General features: G+C 34.8%; 1 protein-coding gene across 1 annotated transcript; it reads left to right on the plus strand.

Moving 5' to 3' along the window:
• Positions 1-1623: 1623 nt before the first annotated feature.
• LOC107948918 (uncharacterized) lies at positions 1624-2331 on the plus strand. The gene has a single exon (XM_016883582.2). It carries the CDS (start codon positions 1686-1688, stop codon positions 2001-2003), a length of 318 nt encoding a protein of 105 aa, XP_016739071.2. The 5' UTR covers positions 1624-1685; the 3' UTR covers positions 2004-2331.
• Positions 2332-13068: the final 10737 nt, after the last annotated feature.

Raw genomic sequence — 13068 nt, forward strand, 5'->3', positions numbered from 1 at the left:
CGTACCAATACCAATAGAAATACGATACGTCTATCGATACGATACTAGCTCCTAATATAGGAGCCTTCATGATACTTTTAAGAAATAGAATCATATTCTAGGATTTTTTCTATTAGGAAACCTCGAAGAAGAATAGTGTATTTTAAATGAAAAAACAGGTCTTCGTTAAGATAAAATTATAAAGAAGTATAGTTAAATTTATTGTTTTAAATAATTAATTTTGCGGAGGGAGCAAAAATATATTTTAAAATTTTTCTTAAAAATAGAGAACTTAAATTGAATTATTAATATTCAAGATGGACTAAAAATGTAATTTAATCATTTAATCAAAGGCTAAGGCCCTTCTCCCTCTGCCTTGGTTCTATGGGAGACATTGTCATACAGCGTAACCCAAATAGGCAAGAAAATAAATTTTCACTACAAACCCCAATTGAAATCATATGTGGATGCTTGAGAAAGAGGTGGAACTAAAATTAGATATCATTTGGAGGAAAAAAATATATAGTGAACAGCTGGAAGGGAAGAAACCCTAAAATCATGGAACAAAAGATATTGAAGAATTACAAAATTTTAATGATGGGCATGTTCATGATCTATTTTGATTACGACCTTTAAAATAATCCAACACATATGATCGTGAGCTTTGTTACGATGGATTTCAATAGGACCGGCTTAAAACAATAAATTTTCCTATTTCTCGTACTCATATTTAAACAAGTGGGCGAATGATGTTCCACCAACTCTAAAACCATGTCCAAACCAACTCACATTCTTAACCCAATGTTTACCACATTTTTTTATTGTTGAGCTTTAATTTCAATATCTGCTTTCAATTTTCAATTTTTTTTATAAAAATATTGAACGCAAAAAATATGGAAGCTAAATAAGCTTATTAAAGAAATTGAAATTTTAGATATGCATAATCACTTGTTTAGATTTCAACTTTATAAAAATGTTATTTTAATCTTCCATTTCAAAAATTGAAAATGATTTGAGATTAGATTTTTGAGTTGGATAATTATAAGTTTAAAACATTTCAAATTCATATTACTTTGAACTACTTGATTGGATTATTTTAAGTTTAATTAAATTTAAGTTATTAAATTTTGTCGATTGGAGTTTTAACTCGATAGACATCGACATTATTGTTAATATAAAAGGACGTGAATTCGAATACGTTAAAGTACATTATTTTTCTATTTAAGAATTGGTGAGAGGTTATAAATTAATTCTAGACATTATATAAAAAAATAGATATAACAAAAACTTATAATAAAATTAATATTAAAAAAATTATTAAATTTTAATTTAAAAATTAAATTAAATTAAACCAAATCCAATCGAATTTTAGATTTGAGTTAAAATCAAGAGGTGTACACTGATGAAGCAACGGATAAAATGAGAAATAGATTAAGATTTTACAAAGAGAAATTAAATAATGTAATTCGTTTCCGAAATTGGTGACTTGCAAGGAAAGTGGCTGCTCTTTTTCTTTACTTTAATGTTTATAGTTTGCGGATGGCTTTCAACGGCTGGGTTCGCGAGTATTTGATTTTTGCGTGAATCGAGCTTAGCTCCTACCCATTACGACACGTCACCACCCTTCCGCCTTCTCCTTTTAAAACCCAATACTTCATACAACGCAATACAAAGAAGAAAAAAAAAAGAAAAAGAACAAAAGGGAAATGGAAGGTCTTATCCCTTTTGTTTACAGGGCTATAGTCCAGTACAAGAGCGGAAAAGAAGATCACGTTTTAGCAACATGGTTCAACGAGTCACCCTCGGCTTCTTACATGAGACTCCCCACCGGAGATTCTGATCGCTTCCAAATATCCGATGATCGAATCTTTGAATCAGATAATTATGGGAAGTTTTCCACTTCATCATCATCATCATCATCATCTTCCATGGTTGCTCCTTCTGCTAGTACTAAGATTATTTTATCAACCGGAGTTCAATCTCCTGCTGTCTGTCGTTTGACTCCTCGCCGCGTCGTTACATGAAACCATCGCATACTTATGGGTTAATCTAGGGTCTGGGAATTTCATGTATGTAGAAAATATATATGTATTTCTGTTTACGTTAATCATTATGTATGGGTACTTAATAAGCGTATGAAAAATCCCAAAGGGGGAAGCATACGCTCAAATGTTACGGGTGTAGGGAGGCCAAAGGGATGACCCTATGCCTTTGTGTATTGTACATAGATGGTAATGTTCGAGAGATGATTTTATTAATGTTTGAAGGCCAAAGGGCTTCTATTTGTATGTTATTGTTTATCGTCGGTGGAACCAGATGTAGTGAGAATCATCAGTTGATGTATGTTTTTTACTCTTTGAATTGTTCTGAAAGTGGTGTTTGTTTTTTAGTTAGTTAGTAGGTATTATTTCGTGGGTTTTCTTTTTCTTTTTCCCTTTCCATTTGTCAAATACCGGCTGCCATGGAAGTTGCATCTCAAGGATGTTTTTCTTACTATTTAAAAGCTTGATTGCCGACCAATCTATTCAAACGTAAGGAAGAAAAAGTAAATTACACCTATCTTACTAAATTATTAATAAATTTATATTTTGATCATTTAACTTTAAAAAATTACAAAATAATCATTAAATTTATTTAAAAGTTTTTATTTAAGTCTCTCAACTGTTAAAATCGTTGTTGTATATATGACCTTCTTTGTTTGTAACACTTACACGAACCGAAAGCTCTTATTTCCCTTCTCTTCTATAGTTCAATATTTTTCATAAAACAACTTTAACCGTCACGAATTTGCAAACTAAAATCCAAATAACTTTGTTTTCGAATATCCGACATTAGTCATCAGATCAACTTGGATCTAAGGTATGTTTTTGCACTCGTTAATAAGTATTGATCCATTGTACCGTCGAATTATCACTTAGAACTCATAAGCCAGATTTAAAAAAAAAAACCTTAATAGCCCAGTAACTTAAATAAAAACTTTCAACTAGTTTAGTGATTTAAACGAAAACATTTAAATAATTTAATAATTATTTTGTAATTTTTTGAAGTTAAGTGAATAAAACATAAACTTACTTATATATAATTAGTGATCTTGACTGTAATTTACCCAAAAAATTAAATTGCTTGAGAAAATATATAGTGAAAATTGTGTTTAAGTTATTAATTTACCCTCATCTTAAATTTAATTCAACAATTTTGCTTCTATCCCTTATTAAAAATAATAAAAAATATTTATATTACATTAGTGAGAATTATGGCTGAAAATTCCACCAAATTACAGTAAAAAAAAAGATTAGTTGAGTTTAGCAAGAATTCCAGTTGTTATACTAAAGTTTAGATTTGTTTCTAGTTGATCACTGCTAGGACCTCATTTAATTTTTTAATAAAAGAAATTAATATAGTATTAATTAGGGTATATACAAATTAAAGAAAAAATATTATTTGAACCTTATGTTATGGTTGATGGTCAAGAATATTCACTAACAAGTGTGATCTAAGTTCAACTCGCACTAATCACATTTATTTTTCAAGATTTGTGTTGTTATTATTTAAATAAATATATAGTTCAATTGTGCAATATTAAATGATTAAGCGGCAAAAAAATTAGTGGAATGTCAAATAATTATCACTAATTAGAGTTGAAGCTTTTAATTTTTATTTTAAAATATATTTTGAGAGAAGAGAGGAATTCAAACTTTAAAGGGATTCACAACGCAAAACTTAAACTTTGGTATTAGCCACAGTTCAACAGTCGTTTTCTCAAATATGGATAAGTTTAAAAGAAAACATTAAAAATAGTTTGAGACAGACATTTAACTTTAAATTAAATAATGTGAAAATTACCTTTTCTTGACCCAGTTGTACAAATTAGTTAGAATTTTATTTTCAAGAGTAAAGCAATAGATATTTTTAGATATTATCTAAATTTAACAATTTTTTTCATTACATTAGAAAAACAGATTTAGAAAATAAATAAAATGTGTGATAATTTCTTAATTTCATTAAAATTAAAAATATTTATTAATATTAATTTATCGATATGAATTTTAAATATTTAACATTAATACACAATTAATTGAAAGAAATAAATTGTACATAACAATTAGTGGTTGGATGCACTGGTAAGGTATATTGCAATTTTAAGGGGAGAACGCATATTTGATTTTTAGAGATGACATTATTGGGAGAGACAATTCCAAACCTTGAACATAAATTGTAAAACAGACATGAAGAATAACAAAAATAAATAATATATAAATAAAGTTACAAAGGCTAATATATTTTGGTAAATTGCAAGACTGATCATGCAACTATGTACTTCGTTCTATTTTGGTTACCACACCATTAATTTTTTCAGTTTAGTTATTCAATTTTTCGAATTTAAATAATTACTCTCTCATTAGTTGTTGTTAACTTACTAACAAGAGTGTAACAAGAGCTTTTTTATAGGCCTAATAACAAATTTAATATTCCAAAGTTTACACATTTTATCAATTTGATCTTAAATATAAAAAGTTCAAATTAACCCTAAATGTTTACAAAATTTATCATTTTAGTTTTTATTCTAAAAAAATCAATTTAGTTTTAATTTTTTTTTAAATTCCAAAAAAAAAAAGAAAAAAAAAGAAAACTATTAAAAAATCATTTTCCATCAAAATATAAAAATAATTTATAAATCTAGCATTCGAGGATTCAATTGGGTGTGTATTTTTGGAGGGGTTTAATTGAATTTTTTTTTAAATTCAAGGATTTCCTGTACCCTTAAGCAGTTATTTTATTTATAATGCTGCTTTCTTGTCTCATTAGCTTGGAGTTTCTGGGTTCTGTTGGAAAATGCAAAATAGTTAATGCTTTCTTGAAAGCTATGCCTCTTTTAATAACTATGATTTCCATGGTTAAAAAATAATTTAGCAGAAAAAAACACTTGAATCAGTAAAAGAAAAGGAAAATAGGAAGGAACCAACTTTGTAACACATTTAACTCAAGAACATTAGTTTTATCTTCGAACCCTTCTTCTACATCATCGATGACAAATCTTTCTGATTGCCAATATATTTTTTGTACTTTTAAATAAGTTGCTGAGATAATGTTTGCCTGTATATGCGAATGTATGCAATACTATTATAATATCATCTAAAATTTCATTAAAAGAAACTGAATTATTATTGATATTCCTTGTATTATGTGTTACCCTCTTGAACTTAGGGTGGGGAAAAGGCTATTGTATGGTCTGAGCATTATCCTCTCTGCTTCTAATATTTGCATGTGTATAAAGCAACCTACAATATGATCATAACAGAGATGCGATACTGCAATCCTATAATATGTCAGCAGACCCGACAAGACGACAATATAGTTTAAAAGGGTGTCTTACAATTTAATTGCCTTTTTCTCATCATTTATATGTTTAATAATGATGATATCATGTCAATGATAATTCAATATTTTATTATGGATATTTTCCTCAAGACTTCATAAGATAAACGATGATAAGCAAAGGTAGATAACATACTCACTTTGAGTTTATCTCAAATTTACAAACATTGTTTGACAATGAAACTTTTAAACAGCTATCATCAATGTTCTCAAACAATGATATAAACTTATAAATTCATGTTCAATTATTCCCATTTCCTTGCTTTTAAGTTTCGTATTCGATCATTTGTTTCTTGACTATAATTTCTATATATTAATATTAAGGTAACAATTTATTTATTAATTACATTCAATTAATAATTGTTAGAAATTGTATGACTCGAATCCCGTCACTTGTTGAAGAAATAAATAAAGTAACAAAACTGGGGTGGGGTTGCGACCGAGGGTGTGGGGGCGGAGCCCTTGCGGTACGGACCATACCGCACAAGTTGAGTCCATATAGAACTATACTCCTATTATTTGATTTTGATTAGAACATGAGTTTTCAACTCTTAAATAAATATAGTCGAAACTTCTCTTATATAATTTGTTTTTCAACATTGGTAAATTTTTTTTCCTCTCCTCGTGATTTTTTCCTAAAAGATTTCTATGTAAAATCTGTGTATTCTTATTTTTCTTTTCTTAATGCTTTACAATCATTCTATAGTTATTATCAATGTTTATTATAACAATACTTTTCCTTTAACTTTAATTATTGTATTCAATTAACCACTTTAATTATATAAGAAAATCTAACACACCTTAATGTAGCATTCCAATTCTTCAACCACTTTAGCTTTTAATTTTGGTGATAGGCCTTTCACCTCTTTCCTAACTTTCCACCTTTGACTGTGTAATGCCCCAACTTTCAGGAATTCTGTGAATGTTGGCATAGGTTTAATTATGTTAGTGGGCCTCTAGAAGGCCTAAGCTTAAGATAGAACTCGACAATTTTAGTTAATTTTTGTTCCATAAGAAAAATGGGGTGAAATTATGAAATAGGACCTATGTGAAAATGTTTGAAAATGCTATAGGCTAAATTGAAGTGGCCAAATAAATAGGAGTGCAAAATAGGAGGATTTGCATGACAAACCTCCCATTTACATGAAGTGGCCAGCCATCATGTTGTTGTAGACAATATGAGCACTTGATATCCATAATTCATGGTACAAATTGATAATGGGTTAGGTAAATGTTCCATGATAAAGGATTAGGTAAATATTCCATGATAATGGGTTAGGTAAATGTTCCATGATAATGCTTTAGGTAAATGTTCCATGATGGGCATTTCATGTCTTTTGTATTAAAGAATTAAATGGATGAAATATGAAATTTTATTAAAAGAAAAAGGGGTGAAAAGAACAAAGTTTTGTCCATCTTCGTTCATCATAGCCTAAAGTTAGAGAAGAGAAAGAAGAGGAGAAAGCTCTTGCATGTTCAGTCACTTGGGGAAGAAAATTGAAGGTAAGTTCATGGTACCTTGCTTCTATTTTGAGGTTCATGAGTTCTTCTTGATTCTACCTTAACTCTTGAAGCATATTTTGGTTTTTGGTTGTGTTGTGAGCATTTGGTCATGAATTAAAATGAAGGAAATGGTTGTTGTTTCATGTTCTTTTGATGAAAAATGGAAGATAGGTGAAGTTGAGCCAAACAAATGAACATGCATGTGCCTTAGATGCTAAAGGGAAAAATCGGCTAACATGTTGTGCTTTAAAATGATGAAATGGAGATTATACTTAAGTAAAATCATAAATATGTGATGATTGATTGGTGATATACATGTTTAAATAACATGCATACAAGTTAGGTGTGAAAGAGTGATTTGGTAATAAATCTGCTTGGGACAGCAGCAGTAACGTGACTTTGAAAAATCACCATAAATTGTGGGAGATGAGTTAGAAGCTGTATAAATTATGTAATTAAATATTAATGAGTCTAGTTTCAAATGGAATAAATGGTAAAAGTCTAGATCGGCAAACATGTGTGTAACTAACACCCTCTTTCTTAGTCTCGATCGACAAAAATCGAAAAGCCGAAATGCCGAAAACTAATATTTTGTAGATTTGTGAGTGTGCGAATGCTCGTGAGGTAAATCGATTAATGTTTTTGGTAAGCTGCAAAATTTGGACTGCAAAGTGCATCATTTCTGTGCCCTCGATATTTTTGGGCTTAATGGGCCAAAATTGGAATGATGGGCCAACGGGCCCAATTCGGTAAGAACCCTCGGTACGTGATTCTGTTAGTACGTGAAAAGTAGGAATATGCATGAAAAACCCTAAAATATATAAATTACTGAAATACCTTTAAAAGTAGAAAATTTACAATTTTACCCTAGTAGATAAATTACCGAAATACTCCTAGGGTTAAATTGACCTAAATGCATGTTTGACTGTTGTTATTTACTGCATGCCATGTTGTTATTATCTTATGCATGGGATTGGGATATTGACGGAGGAAGTACTGAAAGTGGCTTGTCTACGTATTGGAGGCTTTGCCTCAATTTACTGTTAACTGAGCAGCAAGGCTGCAACTGTGGAGTGTTGGGCTGAGTGGGTTGAGCTATTCCCCACATGGAGTGTAGGGCTGGTACGGGTGGAGTGTAGTGGTTGGTGGGTTGAGTAGTCTCCCCAAATGGGCTTGCATATGTTATTGATGTTGCATGTATTTTGAAATGGGCCTATGGGCCATACTGTTATCTGAATAAGGGGCTAAGGCCCAATTTATTGTAATCTGAAAAGGGCTCTGGTCCAGTACCACTGTTACCTGAATGGGCTTAGGCCCAATAGGCTTGAGCTGACTTGGGTTTTGAATGGGTTTTCTTTACACACTGAGTTTCCCCAAACTCACCCATTTTATTTTCATCCTCGCAGGAAATCCCCAACCATAGTGGGCTTGGAGCTGTGAGGGAATTCGGAGTGACCACCCGTTCTGAAAGTTTGATTTTCTTCTGGTGAACTGGACATCCTTTTATTTACGTTTGAAGTTTTGGGTTTTTAAATGTAATAAGGCCGCTTAATTATTTTTGATGGTTTTAATATGTATTACTAAGATAGGTAATACTTATTTTAACTGTTGAAATTGGATAGCTTTAGGGCGCGTTTTCAAAAACAACAATTGATTTCAAAATAACACGACAACAAGCAAAGCTTCCGCAATGAAAGTATTTTCCAAAATTAATCACTTTTCCTAAAAATGACTTAATCAAATCAGTTTCCTAGAAATATCCATGACGTTAAGGTTGGCAATGGCGGTATGCATGTCTAGGATTGGATCCGAAGGGAGCTTGGTACTTAAGCAGTCCGATGGACTCACCACCTCTTTTCCGGTTTCCTACCTAGTGCACAGCTTCCATTCACTTTAACCTATAATGAAATTATCTTTTAAAACACTAAGTAAGTTTTTCTGGATCAACAATATAAAATGTTTTGAACGCTTCGATATGGCATGTCGGATCCGGTCATAACGTCTGGGCTGGGTTTGGGGTGTTACATTTAGTGGTATCAGAGCCAGGTTGCAACAACCCGGCTATGGAATAGGTTTACAAAAACAAAATTTTCGAAAGCGAAAATTTTATAAAGAATACGAAAAACTCGATTTTCAAAATTTAGATCTTTAGAAGGTGGCATTTCGAATCTCCGGCTCAAGTCTGTAAGTATTCTGAATTTTTCTGAATATTTTTCTGAATTATCTGTCTGTACTAAAATCCTGCTAGGATACTCTAGATAGGATGATACTGAAACCATAGAAAAATTTGTTAAGAGACTGAAACTGTAGCTAGACTTCGATTCTGCGAAAACAAACTCTGAACTACTGTTTGATTCATAAAACATCTGTAATAAATACTGGAATATTAATTGATGCATAAAAATTCGTAATCAAGATAATACGATATGAGTACAAGAGGCCGTGGACGAAGCCGAGGAAGTGCTCGAGCGAGATCTTCGTCTTCGAGACATTTACTGGCGGTGGATGCACCGGTACCACCGGCAACAGAGGTAGAGTCTCATGACCGCGGTGCCGAGGATGATGCCCTATCACAGGCAATGCTTCGTGTTCTGAAAAGGGTTGCCGGGGCAAGTACGGGCAATGGTGTTCGAGGATCTATTTCTGAACGACTTCGGGCTAACGGAGCGGAGATCTTTAGGGGCGTGTCTGGTATAGCCCCGAATGTGGCGGAGTATTGGTTGGAGGCCACAGAACGGATTATGGACAACTTGGACTGCTCTGAGGAGATTGTGAGTGGGGTATCTGTACTAAGTCCTTTGGGTCAATCGGTTAGGGTAGACAAACTGTATAGGGATGTACCCTTAGAAACTCAAGGTAGGATTTTCCCTGGAGATCTGATGGAGTTACCGTTCGGAGAGTTTAATCTCATTTTGGGAATGGACTGGCTTGTTAATCATAAGGCAACCCTAGATTGTGCTGCTAAACGAATGGTGTTAAGGACCACAAAGTATGAAGAGGTTATGGTGATAGGTGAGCGAAGGGATTATTTGTCCAATGTGGTGTCGGCTTTAAGAGCCGAAAAGTGGATTCGGAAAGGTTGTGAGGCCTATTTGGCATTTGTAAGTCAGTCAGAAGAGGAGAAATTGTCAGTGGATAAAGTTAGGACTGTAAAGGAGTTCCAAGATGTTTTTCCGGAGGAGCTTCCAGGATTGCCTCCGAACTGAGAAGTGGAGTTTAGAATCGACTTATTGTCTGGAATGGCACCAGTGTCTATCGCACCGTATAAAATGGCACCGAAGGAGTTGGTGGAGCTAAAGGCATAAATTCAAGAGTTGTTGGATAGGGGCTTCATTAGGCCAAGCGAGTCTCCATGGGGAGCACCGGTGCTATTCGTGAAGAAGAAGGATGGTACAATGCGGATGTGCATTGATTATCGCCAGTTGAACAAACTGACAATTAAGAATAAGTATCCACTGCCAAGGATTGACAATCTGTTTGACCAGTTTAGAGGGGCTTCTGTATTTTCCAAGATCAACCTTCATCTGGATATCATCAGTTAATGGTCAAGGAGGCAGATATCCATAAGACAGCATTCAGGACTCGGTATAGTCATTACGAGTTTCTGTTTATGCCATTTGGACTGACGAACGCTCCTGCAGCGTTTATGGATCTGATGAATCGTGTGTTCCAACCATTTTTAGATCAGTTCGTAGTCGTCTTTATTGACGATATCCTGGTATATTCTGAAACTGAAGCGAAACATGATGAGCATCTCCGTATAGTGCTGCGAGTGTTAAGGGAGAAGGAACTCTTTGCGAAGTTCAACAAGTGTGAATTTTGGTTGAGGGAGGTAACCTTCTTAGGACATGTGGTCTCTGCCGAAGGGATTAAGGTAGACCCTCGAAAGATTGAAGCAATTTTGGAGTGGAAACCACCTAGGACGGTGTCGAAAATTCGAAGTTTCCTAGGGTTGGCAGGATACTACAGAAGGTTTGTGGAAGGTTTTTCTATGATGGCAGCACCTCTAACAAAACTCATAAGGAAAGGAGTACCGTTTGTATGGACTGAGAAGCAGCAGGAAGCTTTTGAGAAGTTGAAAAAAGTTCTGACTGAAGTACCTGTGTTGATTCAGCCGGAGTCTGGGAAGGATTTTACTGTGTACAGTGACGCATCACACGTGAGTTTGGGCTGCGTGTTAATGCAGGAGGGTAAGGTGGTTGCATATGCATCACGACAGCTTAAACCTCATGAAGGGAACTATCCTACTCATGATTTGGAGTTGGCGGCAGTAATATTTGCACTTAAGATTTGGAGACATTACTTGTACGGGGAGAGGTGTATTATATACACAGACTACAAGAGTCTTAAGTATTTGTTAACTCAGAAGGAGCTGAACCTTAGGCAAAGGAGATGGATTGAGTTGCTTAAGGATTATGACTGTTCGATCGAGTATCACTCAGGCAAGGCTAATGTGGTAGCCGATGCTTTAAGTCGTAGAACCGTATCTGATCTGAGAGCAATGTTTGCTCGTTTGAGTCTGTATGATGATGGCGGTTTGTTGGCTGAATTGCAAGTAAGGCCAACCTGGGTGGACCAGATTAAGGAAAAGTAGTTGGAAAATGAGTCTTTGGTTGCTCGTTTTCAACAAGTTAAGGAAGGGGAAACTTCTGAGTTCGGTTTAAATGGTGATGGAGTTCTGTGTTTCCGAGGAAGAATTTGTGTTCCGAAGGACTCTGATTTAAGGTAGACAATATTGAAGGAAGCTCATGGGGGACTATGTGCCATGCATCTTGGAGGGAATAAGTTGTATCACGACTTGCGAGAATTGTACTGGTGGCTTGGACTTAAACGAGAAGTAATAGAGTTTGTAGGGAAATGTCTGACATGCCAGCAAGTGAAAGCTGAGCATCAATTACCCTCTAGACTGTTACAGTCAGTGAAGATACCACTTTGGAAGTGGGAGAGGGTAACCATGGACTTTGTGAGTGGGCTACCCTTGACACCATCAAAGAAAGACTCGGTGTGGGTGATTGTGGATAGGTTGACCAAATCGGCCCATTTCATACCTGTTCGTACTGACTTTTCACTTCAAAAGTTAGCCAAGCTGTATGTGGCGAAGATTGTACGACTTCATGGAGTCCCAGTTTCAATTATTTCTGATCGGGATCCCAGATTTACATCTTGGTTTTGGCAAAGGTTGCATGAGGCGTTGGGGACGCGATTGAATTTTAGTACGGCTTTCCATCCCCAGACTGATGGTCAATCGGAAAGGGTTATTCAGATTCTGGAGGACATGTTGAGGGGATGTGTGATTGACTTTCGAGGTAGTTGGAAGGATTACTTGCCGTTGGCAGAATTTGCATACAATAACAGTTACCAAGCGAGTATTCGAATGGCACCGTATGAAGCACTGTATGGACAAAGGTGTCGTACACCTAGTTGTTGGACCGAACTAGGAGAGCGACAATTTCTTAGACCAGAGTTGGTAGCTGATACTGAGGATAAGGTCAGAATAATTAGGGATTGGTTAAAAGAAGCATCTGATAGGCAAAAGTCGTATGCAGATTTGAAGCGTAAGGAGATTGAGTACTCAGTAGGTGATATGGTCTTTTTAAAGGTTTCTCCTTGGAAGAAGATATTAAGGTTCGGTAAGAAGGGCAAGTTGAGTCCACGGTTCATTGGGCCTTATCGGGTTTTGAAGCGAGTAGGCCCAGTGGCTTATCAGTTGGAATTGCCTCCAAAGTTAGACAGGATTCACGATGTTTTTCACGTCTCCATGTTAAGGCGTTATCGTTCTGACCCTGCTCATGTCCTGCCAGTTGCAGAAATTGAAGTTCAGATTGATTTGACCTTTGAGGAGGAGCCTGTGCAAATATTGGCTCGAGATGTTAAGGTTCTCAGAAGGAAATTTGTCCCGTTAGTGAAAGTACTTTGGCGTAATCATGAAAGGGAAGAAGCTACTTGGGAATCAGAAGAGACTATGCGTCAACAATACCCTCAACTAGTTGGATCAGGTAAATTTCGAGGACGAAATTTCTTTAAGGAGGGTAGAGTTGTAACGCCCCAACTTTCGGGAATTCTGTGAATGTTGGCATAGGTTTAATTATGTTACTGGGCCTCTAGAAGGCCTAAGCTTAAGATAGAACCCGGCAATTTTAGTTAATTTTTGTTCCATAAGAAAAATGGGGTGAAATTATGAAATAGGACCTATGTGAAAATGTTTGAAAA

The sequence above is a fragment of the Gossypium hirsutum genome, chromosome A04 (genome assembly GCF_007990345.1).
Source record: "Gossypium hirsutum isolate 1008001.06 chromosome A04, Gossypium_hirsutum_v2.1, whole genome shotgun sequence".
NCBI lineage: Eukaryota > Viridiplantae > Streptophyta > Magnoliopsida > Malvales > Malvaceae > Gossypium > Gossypium hirsutum.